Source organism: Pipra filicauda, unplaced genomic scaffold (genome assembly GCF_003945595.2).
Source record: "Pipra filicauda isolate LSUMZ 115617 unplaced genomic scaffold, ASM394559v2 scaffold42_size3861933_pilon, whole genome shotgun sequence".
Taxonomy (NCBI): Eukaryota; Metazoa; Chordata; class Aves; order Passeriformes; family Pipridae; genus Pipra; species Pipra filicauda.
Genome location: NW_024104565.1, coordinates 937,362 through 956,684, shown reverse-complemented (window position 1 = coordinate 956,684; position 19,323 = coordinate 937,362). Strand labels below are relative to the sequence as shown.

At 37.8% G+C, this 19,323-nt stretch overlaps 1 protein-coding gene across 1 annotated transcript in view; it reads left to right on the top strand.

Annotated features, from left to right (window-relative positions):
- Nucleotides 1-17,551, top strand: part of ESR1 (estrogen receptor 1) — a 178,744-nt gene extending 161,193 nt beyond the window's left edge. Inside the window, 4 exon segments of the mRNA XM_039385734.1 lie at nucleotides 4,048-4,181; nucleotides 10,497-10,680; nucleotides 12,453-12,664; nucleotides 12,667-17,551. Coding sequence (XP_039241668.1) covers nucleotides 4,048-4,181; nucleotides 10,497-10,680; nucleotides 12,453-12,664; nucleotides 12,667-12,707 — 571 coding nt within the window. The 3' untranslated portion in view covers nucleotides 12,708-17,551.
- Nucleotides 17,552-19,323: the final 1,772 nt, after the last annotated feature.

Sequence of the window (19,323 nt, the reverse complement as noted above, 5' to 3'; positions counted from 1 at the left end):
GAAGAATATCAAGATGAAATCTGAATATGTTTTGCTTGTCCTTCAACTTGTAAAATGCTCCAAATGTCTGAGGGCATCACACTTGCCCATCACTTGAATAAAATGCACAACGTTTCATTTGGTACTGTGTAATTGTGGATGTATTAATTACCATTGACTTATTAGAAAAATGGAAGCAAATGGACCACAGGTGCTTGATTCAGAATGACTCTCTATTGACCTTCTGCTTGTATTTATTTCAAAGGGGAAAAGCCCATAGGCAATAAGTATGTCCAAATTTGCACTTCAAAATAAATTTGAAAAACAATTGTGTATTTAATTTTCATCACATCTTTAATAGCAATAGATTCCATCCTGAAAACCCAACTCAAACAATTGTCTTATCATCAGGCTACTTACTTGATAGAGCTGAATGGATTAACTTGTACAGAGTTAGGTAGTATGTTGAAATAATTAAATTTCATCTTTCACTTTATGGTTGGATTTTGAGATGTATTATTATATTGTAGACCCCATAGAATGAAAAAAAAATAAAAGAGACAGAATTATAAATGTTAAAACAATGAAAAATAAATGTCTTTTTGTCATGTCATTACTGCATGTTTGAGCAAAATTTAAAGACTACCCAATTCTGTAACTGTAACTCTGTAACTCAAACAACCAAAATGTAAATCAGGAAGACACTTCCAGAGTCTGGGGAGGTTCTGGGTAGTGCTTAAAGTGATGAACTCTGAAAAAAAAAAAAAAAAAAAAGAAACAAAGAAACCCCTCTTATTATGATCTTCAAAATTTTCAGCTGATAGAAGAAGATCCCTTGGGGAATTTGTAGGCACAGGATAGAATTTTTCAGAGAAAATGAAATAATTTCTGGATTCAAGATAGTCCCTGCATAACTTTTAAGAATGCTTGTTCATCTAGTCACTCTGACCTCAGAAACTCAGGCCCTAGTTCTAGGTCACATTGTATTAGGATGCTGTTTAATTCCAAAATTAAACTTTCTTTGCATTTCTGATATGAAGAGAATTTTTCCCTAATGGAGAGCCTTCATAATAATTTTCTAATCTAAACGTGTCAAATGTGACCAAAAATAATATTAGTTTTCTTATAATTATTATAGCAGCATTTTAGGGATTTTTCCTGTCTGACATATTTGTGGATCCATTTCACATTATATTAAAAAAAAAAAAAATTAAAGATACTTAGTTGCTAATTGTTTATATGTTTCAGACCTGATTCACCAGTGCTGAAATGGATAGTGTACTATTCTTACTCTGTCTGCCTAGGTGGATGATTCTCTGTTGATCTAGTCAGGAAAGACTACTTGGCTATGAGGGTCAAAAGGATGGAAGCCCAGGTGGTCCAGTCCTCTGGGGCCACTAAGGAGAAAGGGCTTGAGGCAGAATGGACATATCCTGTAGATCAGCAGCTGGTTGCATAGCTGGTGTCAGCAACGGGGATTCAACGTTTTTAATCATGCAACTTGCTCTGAGGATCAAGGATTTTTATGGGGAGATGGGATCAGCGTCATAAAGTGGGGCACAAGAATAATTTCCACAGACTGGCCAACGTGGTGAGGGACCTTTAAACCAGGATGATGTGTACAGGAGAGACATAATCAACAAAATATATTAGTGGTAAACCTTCCTAAGTGTGTGCATGCACAGAAATACAGAAATGTCTGCAGAACAACATGATGGGGAATTTTTTTGGGGAATTCATCACAGCTGGATGCTTTCTGAGCCAGCAATGCTCCCCTCGCAGACTGCATTAGGAAAAGCATTAGCAGCAGCTAAAGGTAGGTGATACTTACTCACTGCTCAGCCTTGCTGATGCAAATCTGGAGTGCTGTGTCCAATTCGGAGCTACCCAGTACAAGACAGACATGCACATACTGGAGTGAGGCCAGTGAAGGGTCACAAAAATGATTAATGGACTGGAACATATGGAACATATCCCCTATAAGGAGAGGCTGAGAAGACTCAGATCTGATTAATGTGTATAAATACCTGATGGAAGGGGGAGGTAAAGGAGACAGTGGAAGATTCATCTCAGTGACAGGAGAAGAGGTTTTGGGGTCTCAGTCCTTGGAGATGCTAAAAATCCAACAAGATATGGGCCTGAGCAAGGCCATTGAACTAGATGATTTTCAGATAACCTACCAATATTAGCAGCTCTGGTATTCTGTGGCTAACTCTAGATGCAAATCACTTTAAACCAGATTTTTAATTATTATTTTTCATCAATGTCTATTAATAGAACTAGCTTATATAGCATAATTTATATAAATATATATAAATGTGCATAAATGTATATAAGGATCATTATTGTTTTGAAGTCTGTGTATAGATGTACTATTCTCCTGTGTCAGAGCACAGGCATTTGAGTCAAGTCTGTGAATGTCCTTCCTTCTAACTGGGGGTGTGAAAGTTGTCCACCTCAGCTTTCTCTCAATGATACCTCCCCTGTTTCCTAACCTACCTTTAGGCTTAGGAACACATCTTGTGACAAACCTTGTTTAGAGGCTTCCTCAACAAGTTACTGACATTTCCTCTCTTAGTCTTGTGGATCCCATCTGTTCTTGGCAGTTCCTTGTCATCAAATGAACTATCATGATACAAGAAGACAGACAGATAACAAATATACAGGCTTTGTTTTGATGGGTGCATCTGTCTTACTTGGGCATTTCCCTTTGAATGAAAAGTTTGATGAGAACATCGATTGAATCCTTGAGTACATGGTCCCTTCACCTAAGCACCCTTCACTATTAATTTTTGCTAGATCCTGTGCTTCTGTAAAAGACATTGATATCTAGATTTTCCCCCAGACTTAAATAAAATCTAGGTTCTTATTCCTACATACAGTGGAATAGCCCTGGTGCTGCTACCACTATCAGTGGTAGCGTAGGCAGTATAACAAGGGAAGAGACTATCTTGTTTTTATTTGGCACTCATTAGAACATATCTGGAATACCACATCCAGCTTTGTGCTGCTTATTACAGGAAAGACATTGATAAACTTTAACAAACATAGTGGAGAGCCACCAAGGCACAACTCCATGCCTTGTGGCTGGGAGAAGTGGATTTGTTCAGTCTGGAGAAGGAGGGGCTTTTAAATCTGCTTAACCTACAGTCTAAAAGGAGGTTACCAAAGATCTTTATTAATGTGCCTGACGAGAGACTGAGAAACAGGAGTCACAAATTGAATCAGAGGAGGTTCTGACTGGATATAGGAGAGGAAAAAAACATGATGATGAAAATAATTAAGCTGAGATGGGTTGCACATTCTCCATCCTTGGAGATTTTCAAGACCAGAATTTCATAAAGCCTTGAGTAAACTGATCTGCTTTGACTGGGAGGTTGGACTAAAGACATCCTGAACTGTCTTCCAGCCTGGATGATACTGTGATTCTACAGACCTACTAAAGTTAATGCACATAGTACTTTTATGCAGTCATTTAAGACCTTTAATTCAACTGCTCTAACTTTCCTAAACATTTCCCAATAGCCAAGTGTTAAGGATTCTTCTGAGAATACATTCTGACACTTTGCAGGAAACAAGCTTTTGCTGTCTTGTTTTTAGTAAGATGAGAGTGCACAAAGACAACAGCATGATGGTGGGATAAGGATAATTTTCAAATCTATTGCTTAATTTGTCCTCCAGGAAAGTTATCTAGGGCTTCCTAGATAGGTCTTCCTATCAACTAAACACATAGCTGTTAAGATGTGATAATATTATCAGCTTATGTTAGAAAGGTAGGAGGCAATTTAGGAGAACTAGAGATTAGTACTTCAAATAGGTTTGTTGGTTGACAAATAACCTAGATAATAAAAGTATTTGATTAGAAACCTGTATTTCAAATATGCTGAGCTCCTGCAGCTCCCACTGATTTCAGTCGAGCTGGATCTGCTGCCTAACTGAAAATAAAGCAGAAATTTCTAAGTCATTCCTGCACCCATGAATACCTCAAGATAGGTATCTAACTTCACCTAAAGTACTTTACCTAAAGAGATACTGGTTTTTTTTTCCTTATGGACTGTATTCACCCAGGAATCAAGGGAAATGTGTGGAGGGCATGGTGGAAATCTTTGACATGCTGCTGGCTACTGCTGCTCGGTTTCGCATGATGAACCTTCAAGGGGAGGAATTCGTGTGCCTTAAGTCCATCATCCTGCTCAATTCTGGTAAGCAGTGTGCTTTGCTGTCACTCGGGTAATTGTGGCTGCTTCTGCATGTATTTGAATGCTGCTTGTTGTTAATAGTGTTTTCATTTTGAGAGAGCTGCAATTGAAAGGGGGCTGTCAACATAGGTGCAGGCAGGACTGTCAGGCAGGGGTGGAAGCAGTTCAGCCTGTTCAGTGATATAGATGGGATCCAGCATATTAATGCAGTGAACAGCTGACACACTGTATAGAGCTGATGTGGGCCGTAATCAAAGCAGTGTTTCGAACTAAATGCTGGCAAGTCTTAAAACTTCGGTTACAAGACACTGGAGTAGCTGGAACCACACTTAGGTCATCCAAAGGTGTAAATCTACACCTTACTTAATTAGTGATGGAAAACTGAAAGGAAATAAGGGCAAAAATGTGACTGAGTTTATCAGAGTTTAGTTTATATTAAATTATAGGCATCTAAAATGGATGTCATTGCCTTCCATTTCCTTAATGGTTAATAAATATTTTTTTTGGCTTTAAGTCTCATTCTGAAGTACACTTCAAAAATAGGTGACTAGATAACAAGTGTACGTATAGGTAAAAATATAAATATGGAAGGTTAGCTGACTTGAATTTTACATCAGATGATTGAAACAAGCAAATTTAAGTCATGTAACAGAAAATTTCTGTTGCACACCAGAGGACGCTTTTTGGTTTGAAATGAGAAAAAAAACACAAACAATTTATTTTCAAATGCAGAAATGAGACCCACAGTGTTCTCATCAAATTAGAGACATGTAAAATAATAATGTATGCACCAAAAAAAAAAAAAAAAAAAAATTTTAGACACCATTCTCTGTATAAGTTGTTACCTAATGACTAAAGATGCCAGAGTTTCAAAATGCTGAGGATTTACCCACGTTTTCTCCCCTTTCCTTTTGGGTTTGAACTTGTAGATGGTACGACCCTCAAGACAAAACACATGTGGAGGGCTGTATGTCCTTTTTATCCAGTTGTCTATCAGATCTCTTGCCCAAGTTGCAGGAAAAACAAATCCAGGTAAATCCCAGCAGAGCCTAACTGTAAACGCAGCAGACTTTGCTTTATTGATGAAGCACTTCTTATGGAAATTTATTATGGAAACTTGGATGTGGTCTCCTCAAAGTTCTAGCAAAATTACATGTTTAAAAAAACTAATATAAAAATGTTTAAGTTCTATGAGGTATTAATGTAGTTCAGGATTTGTTGTGGTTGTCACCAATTACGAAAAAGTAACACCTGAGGCAAGCACCTGGCATATTAGGAATAAAGGGGTGTTGTTTTTATCTTGGTTGTCAGGGTGCGACAATTATAATTACTGTTTGACATTTTATTTTGCTTTTATTGCCTAATAGTTATAACAGAATATTTTCTAGAGTTAAATATTCTTCCTGGAAAGTGATGTTCCTCCAGAATTTTAGCTAATATGTTCAAAGGTAATTAACTTCTTAAGTAAGTATAGAATATGTAACTGATTTATAAAAATGTTAAATTTCAATTAGAAAAATAGAATTGGAAGTTTGAATGAAACATATTAGACATTAATGTCTTGAATGTGAAAAATTTAAGTCATGCTGTTGAGAACTTCTTGTGTATTTAGTACTGATCCAGAAAACTAAATTTGTTATTTAGACAGAACTCTGCCAGAAATCACCAGCTACCCTTCATAAGCACATCTCACTTTGTTAATGGGATTTTTTGTTTCAAGATTCCCCTAAAGAAAAATTGTAATAATGATAAAATATATCGCAAGTGAAGTCAATGATAACCAAAGGCAAATTTCCTTCTGCGCATTGACAGAGATGGGACCACTGAGTGCAGCTAGGAGATGTTAGATCTTCATTCCTTCAATGTTCCTATTCAGCAGGTTCAAATCTGTGCTACTCTTCGTGGCAGAGGATCAGGGTTTATCTGAAGATCTGATAAATGATCTGATTTTGATTGTGGCTTTTTTTTTGCATAAAATGAAAGTTTATAGCTGCTCAGAAGTCTGGCATTTTTGCGAAAGTCTTGACAGTGATAGGTCAGATGACATGGTTCAGTTGAGCTGTTACAGCATAGATGCTCTAAAATGTCTTATGGAGATGCTTTACTTCACAGGATGTAGCCAGCCTCCTTATATAAAGTGCTGGACATGTATGAAACATTCTGTGCTCTGAAGCACATGGCTAAGAGAGCTGGGTTCCTTCATCCTGGAAAAGGGAAGGCTAAGGGAGCATCTAAGTGCAGCCTTCAGACAGTTGATGAACAGGTTATGGAGAAGCCAGGGCCAGACTCTTCTCAGAGGTGCAGGAGGAAAGGTCAATCTGAAATTTAGATGAACCACAGCAAGGGAGACCCTGACCAGATGAACAGAGCAAAACCTCTACCCAGTGAGAGGTTTAGCACTGGAACAGGTTAGCCAGAAAGATGGTAGGATCTCAGTCCTTGGACATACTTAGAACTCAGAGGGACAAAGCTCCAGGCAGCTTGATCTAATCCTGAAGTTACCACTATTGGAGCAGGAGGATGAAGTAGATGACCTCCAAGCCTACCTTAGCCTGATTTTGTTCTGTGAATGCATATGTAAATATTTACAATTCTTCTACTAAAGAAGCAACAGATAAAGACACAATGAACTTCTGCCCCTTATTTTGTCTGTGTTATATATGCATACAATTAAACCAGCAGATCTCAAAATGATTTCAACAAGTAGACTAATTAAACAAATTGGACTAATTATGCTATGTGTAATTTTTAAAAGCAGTCTGCATTTTCATTCTAAAGCTTTGTGTGGATTTAATTCACTGTGTGTACAAAAACATTTCTTTATTAAATCCTTGGACATCTGTTAGTCTCTTCACATGAAGTAGTGTTGTTCATTGCTTTTGTTGGATATTTATTTTCTTTTTTTTTTGCAACATCATTCAAGGCTGTTTAATATCTTTACATTCCTTTGTCACATGATCTTGGGCAAAATGCAAGTGATTTTTTTTTTTAGTTTTACTCAGTGTATGTGGAAAGGATGGAAGGTTTTGTTTATAAACCAGAGCATACATTTACGCTACTTCAAAATTTTTCCTGAGATATTAAGGTGACAGCATGTCTGTAACAACAAGGACAGCATTGTGTCTAGCTAAATAAAAAACCAGAAGGTCCTCCTCTAAAGCTGCAGCAATAAAGCTTTTGACTAAAAAGCAAAATTTTATTTTTGAAAACCACATTTAGCTCAATATTAAAAGGCTCTTTCTCAATACTGGAAAATAAGTATTAGAAACATGAAAGGGCAACATGATGCCAGATGTTTCACTTGTGAGTGTGTCTGAAAGGAGAAGTGGTGCTATGTGGCAAAGCAACAGGATTTCATTTTGGACATGAAGAAGCAGGTCATGTCTGCCTTACCAGCACTATTTACCTAATGAGTTAGCTGGTTAGTCCAAAGAGATGGAAAGGTTTGGCTGATTTAATGCATTCTGTAGACCTCCTGATACATTGTTCCATGTGACCGCTTGTTATTCTTTTGTTCTGATTTTTTCAGTTCCTGTAAAATTGTACTTTTTATTATTTCTTTATTTTGGAGGCTGAATGATGACAGAGATGAATTTTCTTATAGCTCAGCCTGACTTGCTAAGGATTCAGACCGATGGGGCATAGTGGAAGAAGCAGAGCCTTGGGTATTTTTTTGTGAGCCTGAACTCTAAATGTAAAGATATTTTAAACTGGGTTTTATTGTGACAGAAAAGATGTTTAGGGCAAATTATATCACTGTATGCCAAGAGCTGTCATGGTAGCACTGCAGTCCCTGAGGGATCCTGTTCTGTGTATAGGTATGTTGTTATGGGCATGGACCAACAGGCCTGTCTTGTTTGCAGAGTGGTGTTTTCTCTGTTGTATGTTTTACAGTACTGACCTACAGAAAGAATTGGAAAACAACCTGGCAGCTATTCAATTTAGGCCTGGAAAGAGCTTTGAGACTGTTAAATTTAACTTTGCTGGGGCAGTTTTCTGAATTCTGGTTCAAAAACTGCTTCTGTGTGTTATGTGTGTGAAAGATAACCAGCATTTCTTTTGGGGAAATCTCTGGCCAGTGGCCTGGGGCAGGAGCAATCAATGCAGGGGTGCGGAAAGGAAAACCAAACATCATTTTCCTTGGCAGTTATTGACTGGCAATTGCCTGAATTCTCTACAGTTATTTGGGAGTGATTTATTTGATTTATGGTTTTTAATAGCTTCTGGACTAGACCTAGGTGAGAAACAGTTCCTTCTAAAAGATTTTTTTCTTTTGATGGTTTCAATGGTATGGAATTATGGGGTACTGATGCAAGAGCACAATAGCTTTCTGTAACTGAAGTAAGCTGGTCTGAAGGCACTGTGGGTTTATGAGATTAATGTTTCTTCTAGTGGATTGTGTTTTGTCAGTAATATTTAAGAATCTTATTCCTACAGGTACCTGCTAAGCTATCAAGCCTAGTACTGTCAATAGGCATATATGAGGGTGGTTCGGAGTCAGCCTGAGAAAGGCTAAGCTGAGAAAAGCCCCAGGAGCTGTTTCTGTTTGGTGAATTCATTTCAGTAAAAGTAATAATAGCTATAAAAAGCTTTGTGAGAAAAGAGGTACTATCTATCTATATCAAATTTGAAGAAATACTCATTATCAAAATTAAGAACTCTAGCTGATGATTTTAAGAAGTTGTGCTGTGTTTGAGTTATCCTTTCATTTTTTTTAAACCAGTTTCTTACCCACTCTCTCCCAGGGACACTCACAATGACTTTCACAAACATAAATTTAAATTTATTTTTAGTACAGAAGACCCAATGTCATAAAACCTACTTGCAGGTTACAGTAGTTCTAGGTGTCATGTCCTTGAAACACCCAGATGATGTTGGGAGGTGAAGTAGGCCAAGAAGATGGTAAAAAAAAAATCTCAGTTCCTCCAACTGCTCATATGCATGGCAAAATATTCTCATCTTCAAATCCAATGGTATGGCCCCCAGGCTATGAACAATACAAACAAGCTAGAAGGTATATGTCTGTCTACATGTGTATGCTAGTGTGTGTGTCTTTTTTATTAGTATTGCTAACTGCATTGCATATTGCACTATCTATGATGTTTTAAAGAAAAGCAAAATGAAACGTAATTCCAGAAACCATTTTTTTCCAAGGACAAAATTCAGATTTCTTCTTGGCTCTGTGAGCTGATACAGAGGGGCCAAAGCACAGGATTTGTCAATTTTGTTATAGACGCAGAACAATGAACACAATATGATGAAGCCAGTTTTATTGTATTACTGTGCATACATCCTGGTGCCTCAGGACTGGATTATGGTAATATGACCTGTTTAGAGTTATTGGCTCAGTCCAAAAGATTTAAAACTGATGCTGAATGCAACATCTGCCTTTTGGCAGTACAGTGTTGTTTTGACCTGATTCACATTGGCTGTGTGATATTGTCCAGAAAAAAATCAAGATAAAACACCCCAAAATAGTTTACAATTTCCCATTTAGAAAGCGGATGTGCTTCATGAACCCAAGAATTACTACTGGCAAAAACTCTTATGATGGGGTTAGAATGTTTTATAGGAGATTTAGGAGCTGTTGGAAGGGGAGTTTCAAGGTGTTTTGTCCTCTAGGAAAATTTCCATCTGGTCCAAACCTTGAGGCTGCTCAATTTCAGAAGTAAGCAATTCAAAACAGCTAAATTTGCACAGGTTAATTTGACATGGTTTTTAAAGGAGAGTCGGGTTGCAGGTGAAGGAACACACCTTTCAAGGCTCTTGCTTGGTTGGGAGGATTTTGTTGAGGTGAGCATGCCTAAATAAACCCTGAATTTGTTTACATGTTTTGTGGTAATGTGGTAATTATTTAGTCCTAGATTGACTAGCAAATCACTAAAAATCAAATGTTAAACAACATAGAAAATGGCAAAAACTGCTGAAGGCTTGGGTTTGTTGGTAAGTATTGCAGAATTCTCAAGGGGAACAGCATCTCCTCAAAGTTTCAGAGCCAAGTGACTGAGAGAAGAGCATAGCCAAGGTTAGGTCTAACTGCAGGTGTCATCCACCACTTGGTCCAGACCTTGGATGGATCCAGGCAGGGAAGAGGCATCATATTCCTCCTCCTGCTTTGCCCACAGTGATTAAATCCATGCTCCAGAGTCATTCAAACCAGTGACCTGGCTGGCAAGCAGGAAAGCTGGCACACAACCAGCTCCCATGGTTTAACACAGCTTAAGAGACAAGCCATGAGGTGTGCCTTGGGCAAGTCTGACTCCATCAAAGTAATTTTTGTCTGTGGTTTGTTTGTTTTCTTTCTCCTTCCTACTCCAGGTGTGTACACTTTTCTTTCCAGCACCTTGAAATCTCTAGAAGAAAAAGACTATATTCACCGTGTCCTGGACAAAATCACAGACACTCTGATTCACTTAATGGCTAAGTCAGGTCTTTCTCTGCAGCAGCAACACAGACGACTGGCTCAGCTCCTCCTCATCCTCTCTCACATCAGACACATGAGGTGAGAGCAAGCACCAAGTCACACTCCTCTGTGCCAAGCCCAGGCAAGGGAGGTGTCACAAATGCACATGCATACTTTTCCTTCACAGGTGGGAGTGCAAAAAAAAAAAAAAAGCTTTCCATACAGTTGTACAGAACATGTGTGCAAAACTCTTCGTTGGAGTATAGTGTGAAAGGAGTAAATATTTTCCCCATTTGTTTCTTCAAGTCTCTTCCTCTGCTTCTTGTTTTGACAGTGCTGAAAGCAGTATCTGTTTTTAAACTTATGTGTGTCTTAGAATTAAAGAATCATAAAATGGTTCTGGGTTGGAAGGGACCTTAAAGATCATCTAGTTCCAACTCCCCTGGGGTTGCTCAGAGCCCCATCCAACCTGGCCTTGAACACTGCCAGGTTGGGGAATCCACAACTTCTCTGGGCAACCTGTTCCAGTGCCTCACCATCCTCCGTAAAGAATTTCTTCCTAACATCTAATTTAAACCTGCCCTCTTTAAAGCCATTCCCCCTTGTACTGTCACTACATGCTCTTGTAAGAAGTGCCTCTCCAGTTCTCTTGTAGGCCATTAGGTTCTGGAAGGTGCTATAAGGTCTCCTCAGAGTGTTCTCTTTTCCAAGCTGAACCACCTCAATTTTTTTCAGCCTGTCTTCATGGGAGAGGTGCTTCAGCCCTTGGATCTGGACCTGTTCTAACAGACCCGAACACAGGTGTTTGAAAAGTACCAAGTAGAATACTAATGCAGCAGTAGCCTAGCTCTGCAAACTTTAGTCTAAGATTTAATAAAACTACTACTTTTGTGAAAATGTAGCCAATTTTCACAAGTTCCTTGATTGCAAATCACTCTAGAAAAGAGATTAGGGTCATTATGTTCACTGTATGGATGAGGATAAATGCAGAACTACTGAATTTCAATCTAGAGGAGCATGTCTTTTGCTAATCAGAGGAGAGCTGTCTGAGAAATTTAATAGTTGCAGCAATTATTATCCCAAATGTAATTACCTCTTAAGGTAGCTGTTCAGTGGCATGACAAGTCTATACAAAGATGTGGTATATATTTTATTCTTATGAAGGCACAGAAGATGCTGTTACATAGATTTTAGTTTTCATTATTTCAGCTAATAAAATTTAAATCAGAGTAAGCACCACATCATAGCTACTAAAGCTGAACATGAAGATTTTACTTCCTGGACTGATATTCAGCTCTTCAGGAAAAAGTCAGGGGCTGTGTGCTTCTGTTTTTTTCATTTGCGTCATTTTGTGGAGTTTCTTTGTCCTTGTGTTAATCTTCCTTCTTTTTTTTTTCCCCCTCTAAGAAGAATTTGTACAATTAAGGAAATTCCAGGTGCTCAGTAAAGTTAATTGTTGTTACATAGTTTTGTGAATGGATACTATTGCAAGCGAGCTTTTGCTAATAAATTGATAGAGCTTATTTTCTAGGGAAGAAAACATTATTTTTTTACTGGAACGGTGAGATTCATCCCACTCACTTAGTCACAGTGGCTAAGTTATAAGTCCATGTGTCCTGGGCTACCTTTTAGGCAAAGAAGAGCAAAAGAGACATCTTTAGAAGGCAGCTTGACCATTTGCAGTCTGCAATGTTCTTTGAAGCTGTTGCCTTCTGCTTTACTGTAGCAGGTGTGTACAGCAAATGCACTGTTAAGTTAGTTGTTTTGTACAAGATAGAATTTATATAAACTAACAAATATTATTAGCTGGAAGCTTTTTTGTTTTTTTCCCCCCGTAGCATATTTGGAAAGTAACTGTTGTTTGATTACAGCAACAAAGGAATGGAGCACCTGTACAATATGAAGTGTAAGAATGTAGTTCCACTCTATGATCTCTTGCTGGAGATGCTGGACGCTCACCGACTGCATGCCCCAACAGCCAGGAGTGCTGCACCAATGGAAGAGGAGAACCAGAGCCAGCTGACAACTGCATCAGCTTCATCTCATTCCTTGCAGTCTTTTTATGTAAACAGCAAAGAAGAGGAGAATATGCAGAATACAATATAAGCAGAAGTCAGAATATATAATGGTATGAGAAACCCAGCAGCATTCTACCTAGCTCATGCTTCATTTTGTCTATAGTGCCACCTTTGAAAACACTCCAGTGACAGCAGCACCTGTATTTTTCATTTGAGTGTTTGTCAAGCGGTTACTTAAACTGATTGCTTATCCTAAATGGAAGACATTTCATTGCTGTGGACAGCTAGCAAGGATTGTCAGGCTAACTTGATTTAAAATTTGCAGTGTTTTTATTTAATTTTGCACGTAAGTTTGATGAGTCCTAATCTAAACCGTACATTAATTTTACTTTAAATTGATAGGGGATATCACTCATGCATATTGGAATTTTCATGAGTGGTAGCCTTTGTTGATATCCACCCAAAATCCTGAGCTCGTTTAATCCTTTACTTGCTTGAAACTTTTAAGCAATTTGGTAGAGATTCTGGATGAGATTTGGGGGGGTGTAAATAGAAAGTTGTCTGGCATCTTAGTGTGCTGTAGTGAAACTGCATTGCTAGGGACTGCCTTGGTAGTTAGATTCCTGCCTCTTTTCTTCCTACAGTAGAAAGAAACCCCTGTCTGAGAATAATGCTTTACCTTGCTGGCTTACATCAGCAGACAACTCCATCTCAAGCTCATTCTGACCAAACTTTTAGGTACCCTTACCATATCCTCTAGATGAATTGCATTGCATGCATCCTATCTTGTCTGATCCTAGAAAGCTAAATTGTTCTGTTGCTCAACAGTGTAAGTCCAGGGCAGTGTGGCAAACAGTGATAACATAGATAATCGCTCTTGAATCAGATGAGATGATTACAAAAATCATCAGGTCGTTAAAAGAAGGTCTTCACACACCTACAGGATCCAGTACTATTTATAAAAAAATATCCCCCTGTCCTGTGCTTTGCTGTGCTACAAAGCAAGGGGTGAGGATGTCTTTGGCTCTCGTTGTGGCATGCTTTGAAAGCACTGTTAAGAGCCAGCTCACCTGCAACACCAGAACTGGGCAATGAGCCTCAGACATGGTGAAGTCTCTGGGACTGCATGTCCAGGAAGATAAATCTGTCTTTCTCCATGCATGTCTGTAACTCACAAGCATATTCCTAAGGATTAGTTTGATTCCTCAGACAAACTGTAAATATATAAAAGGTCCACTCACATCAAGTTTCAACAAGACATAAAGGAGAGAGACTGAAGAAATATATATGATGTGCTATCCAAACTAGGAGTTGGTGCTGTTGTTTGATTGCCTCTATGTTAGAAAATTAAACATGTTAGGGAATGTTGCTGGGTACTGGAATGTGATTATTACATATGCCAGGGATATTTTACTAGTCTGGTAATATACTTTGCCTGTGCTATCTGCACTTGTGGTTGACAGGTGCAGTTTGGGAGTTAGCACAGACTAGAGACTATTCCAATAGCTGGTTGGAAGCAACCACCCTGCCAGTGAGGATGTTTCATAGCATGTGTGTAGGCTGCTCCACAGCAGGTGGACACAATGCTAGAGAAAGGGTTCATGGATGCTTCTTTTACTGCTATAGTTGAAATCTTTATATTAGATTATGTTGATTGGAATATCCTGTAGTAACTAAATATAGGAAATAGTGCAACGAATGCTGTTCAGGAGTGCCTATATCTGATTATGCTCCCTGTCACACAAGCAGAGTCTTTGTGCAGTGAGATCAAGTTATATAGCAATTGTGAAGGCAGCAAGGCATAGGATGAGTTTGTGCTCCAAGTCAAGAATTCTTTAATGAATGTACATAATGATGTCTATAATAGTTTCATGTACATATCTGAGGATATGCACAGTTTAGAAGTCTAAAGCTAGATGCTACCTACATTTGAGAAGATTCCTCAAAAACTGTACAAGCCTAAATATGTGATACAGTCACTGTAAGTTAATAGGCCTTTTATTGATGCATAGTGTCTTTTTATCCTGAAAGTACTGAAAGTTTTGTCTTTTTATGTATTCAGTAAAAGTGCGTGTGTGTGTGTGTGTGTGCGCGTTAATTTGGTACCTAAGGGCTTTCGGAAGGGTCCTAAATGCCATGAAAGAAGATGGACATTTTGGGTTTATTTAGTAGCTGTTTCTCAAATGTGTTCGAAAAACCATGAATGCCTTGAAATGAGTGCAGGCTAAGATCTGAATGGAGCACAGGAATCCCTGTAGTTAAATTTATGTGCTTACACCGTCTTCATTCACTTGTAGCCCAGTGTGTGTTAGAGCTGCTCTTTAAATACTGTATGTGAAACTTGGTGTTCTCTACAACAGAACACACAGATCAAGCTCATAAGCTGGAAAGCAAAGTGGTTTAAATGAACACCTCCCTTCCTACATCCCAGAACAGTCCACTACATCGATTCAAGTGTAAATTTGTCCTAGAGGAAAAGAGTTAGTTCCTGGAGAGCAATTCACATCAGAGGGTCAGATTCTGATGATACCTACATAGGGCAAGTACTTTTACAGTCTATAGATTTTCCCAGAGAAGCTGGAGAAACATGATTTGAAGTGGTATGGAGCAGGCAGAAGGGTGTCATAATGTGTCTTGGAACATACACAGTAATATCAGTCACTCACAGTCCTAACTATGAATGCTTTCCTAGGCTCGATCCTTGCAAGGAAGCAATTTAACTTCAACCAGTCCGCCCGTGTTTGTGGTGAAAATGGCGAAGGGCAACCTAGAAAGAATGAGTCCCAGTAATACATTCATTTACACTGAGGCAGTTTCAGGATCCATGTCATTAACTTGTTCATGAGATTTTAATTGAAGAGCACCTTAAAGAATATAGTAACCTTCCCAGAGTTATCTATAAAGATGATTGTCTACGTATCAGACAGCTGAATGTAGCTATTCAATTGATTAAAGAAAGTCTATGATACAAAAATGGCAACTTTTTTCATATGTAGTTCTGAATTATGTTCTCGTGTATGCAAACAATTGTGCCTGACATTTGGTAATTGTTATTTCACAAGATGCTATTTTATGTGTGTGTATATATACATATATATACATATATATACTTTATATTTGCAGCTGACAAACCAGTACTACCTGAATACCTGGTGCTGGATATTAAATAAAAATACATAGCATGTAAAAAAAAAAAGTTGAAAGAAAACTTTTCAAGGCAGCTAATTATGCTTTTACCAAAACATTCATAGTGATGCCTCTGGACAGCCAACGAAAGAATTATTTTGTAATGTTTATACATGGATTTTTTTAAAAAAACAAAAACATCAAAAACCAAAAAAAAAAACAAACCCTCTAGAAACATAGGCAATGTAAGACCAGCAAAAGCCAAACAGAAATAGACCAGATGAACTTGCTTGAGAACATGGATGTTACTGAATTATTACAAAAAAGCTTGTGAGGCAGGAGAGGAGATAGGGAGATGTGTAGCACTTCGTGGTGTCTGAGTTTCCAATATGTGAAAGCCACTCTGGTTTATAGTGGTTCGAGCCATGTCTTGATGTCATAGACTTTGTCTCAGGTAAAACTCCCAGTTGGGGCAGTAAGATTTATACTGGGGTAAAATAGTTTAATGAAAGTTTCTTGGTGTGCGTTTGTGGTAAATTTACTATTATGTTTCAGTGACATCACTTGGTGATTTTTCTCCTTCTGTACACTGAGGGGTTTAATAATTTAAAAATGTAATTAAATAAATAATCTAAACTGAGCTCCCAGGGGTATTGCAAAAAAGTCACTAGACCTCAAATTGAAAAAAAAACCCAAACAACCAAAAAACACCCAAACCATCCCCTTCATCCAAGCCATAGTTTGTACTGGAGCATCCATCTATTTCAATTGATGCCAACTGATTCCTTAAGAGCTGTGCCAAATGTTTAAAAATAAACAAGCTACCAAAAAAGTAAAAATTCTGCCTCACTAGGGCTTTAGTCTTTTCACAGGCTTTGGTAAGAACACAGCAAGCCTCTTTTGTGTATAACCTGCTTTACAATTAGAGTGCAACTCAACCTACAACTATTGGGATTTTGGATGTAAGGTATTCTCAGCTGAACTTACATGAAGTACATTTCTTATTTTTGAATAAAGAAATGGCTGTTTTCAATGCTATCTACAACTGTGATATGGTTTTACAGATAGAAATTCAACACATGTAATACAAGGTGATGTTAATGACAGTATCATAATACAAAACAGTCCTTGCTGTCACCTGCAATATTAGCATGATCTCAAATTGATGAGAGTTTGAATTGACAGTTTTAAGTTAATATTTCCCTAATATTAATGTCCTACCCTTTCTACTCATAATTCCCTTTCATCCTTCAAATGTAGATAGCCTTATGTCCTGAAAGTTGTTTTCAAAGTGATTGTTGCCCATAAAGGGTATTCGGTTTTGCACTGCGTTAAAAAAAGATAAAATTCTTTTGCATTCTAATGTGCCTAAAGAAACAAACAAAAAAATAAATAAAAAAATATGCTGCCATCTTGCAAATTAGTATGCTCTGTAATCCTGTGTGCCTACAAGTCTGTTTCTTCAGAAAGTGCCCATTGAAAAATGAAGGGATAGACTGCTGGTCACAAGACTTGCGTTATCAAGCCACTTTATGTATCACCTTCTTGTATGTACTATAAAGCTAATGCTTTTGTGTGCACTATGTAGTCTATCAATGGAAAGTTCTTTGGAATAGGCTCAGCTGCCATAATGTATTTGTTGAAGTATTCTGTTCTTTCACTGATGCCTATGAAATTATTGATGTCTTTGTTCTGGTGAGGTATTTTTTGTTTTGCACCTAAAAAAAGTTCTAAAAAAGTCCAAATAAAAAAATCCAGTAAGCTACCTTATCGGTGCAAGATTTTTATCAGTGTATTTGATGTTGAAAATAAAGAATTAACCAGAACACACTGTTTCATTAGTTATCTTTTTCATAGTTTTAAAAATATGCTTCTCTGCTTATTGTTTTCCAGTAGGCAGCAAAATGGTACACTGCTTTTACAGAAATAGAATTTGTCTGTTTCTGTGCATCTAAGTGAAAGTGAAAGCTATTTCTCGATTAGTTCCTTCACTTTTCCCAAAAAGCATCAGAGAGTGGCCATACGTAGGGTCGACAGCATGCTAGGCCTAGTATTCCTAATGACAGCAGGGAAGCCACCTAAGTACTTGGTACTTTATATGCTTTAATGTTCTTACTATTTTATGTTCCTTATTTTGGCTTTTGAAATAGATTATAGCAGAAGAGACAAACCGTGAAAACTTATCTTTCTGTAGTTGGCTGCCACTTACCATGAGTTGGTAATATCAAGGTAAATAGTACTTCCTTTCCAAGTGAAGCCTACTCCTCGGGGGAAAAAAAATGTTTTGACTAAGCTGTCAGGAATGGGGTGAAAAGAAATAACAGATACTTTTATTGACATAAAAACACATTGAACTTAACTCTATCCTGTAAAATACTCTCAAAATTATATCAAACCACTAACATAACATTTGCATATGTAGGTATTTCAATGCTCATAATATATATATTCAGTAAAATAGAGAGAATATAGTCCCTATAGTGGTTTTTTTTCATCTATTTTCTGTGCCATACTGGTTCCACATGGGAAATATATATGTAAAAGCTCTTTGGTTTTTATGTGATGTTTCACTGCACTTAAAAGGAAAAAAAATTAAGATTATTACCTTAATTCTTAACTATTATCTCAATGATGAAGACAAGATAGGCAATATACTTTGTCCATCTGAAACCTTACCCTATAGCTTGTCAAATATGAAAGCAAATAGACTTTGGAGACTCAGACTTCAAAAGAAAGTTAGGGACTGTTGGGATTTATAAGTGCTGAGTAGAACTGAACAATGCTTCCAAATCATAATACTGTTTTGCAACATGCTTCTGTGACAAAAAGCTTGATTGAGAGTTGCTTCTTTGGCCACAATGGGTGAGTCAGAGTAATAGGAACTAATTGCACATGTACATGTGCTCAAAATAATAAAATCATTTTCAATTCTGATTCAAAGTATGACACTATTTAATGGCTTTACACATTTTTTAACCAAAGGACCAAATGAGCTCTTACGGTTCATGGAGACGTGGCTTAGGATGACAGCTGCTACATGATACTGAACTCATAGATTTAATCCCAAAAAGCAGCTAGATAGCAGAATACTCCTGCAAAATCAAAAACCTGACACTCCTAAATTAAAAACAAAACAGCTAAAGTCTGAACATATTTACATCTGCAAAAATCATAACAATTTGAATGAGCAAATGAATAAGCAAAGAATTGCACATTACCTGAGATTATGCATTCTTTTGCCCATCTCTTTCTGAAGCACAGTGTGACTGCACAAGTATCACAGTGCAGTGACCTGGGAATGCACCACTGGAGACTGTCTACTCCAATTCCTGGCTCAGAGCTGGGTCACCTAGACAATTGTGCAGGGCCATGTCCACAGCCACAAAAGGAGACTCTACTACCTCTCTGGGCAGCCTTTTCCAGTGTTTGACCATCTGCACATTGAAAAATGTTTTCGCTGTGCTCAGATGGAATTTCATGTGGTTTAATTTGTGCCCATTGCCTTTTGCCCTGTCAGTGGGCACAGCTGAAAAGAGTCTGTTTCCGTTTTCTTCATTTCCTCCCATGATGTGTCTCCTGTGATAGGAGAAAGTGGGTG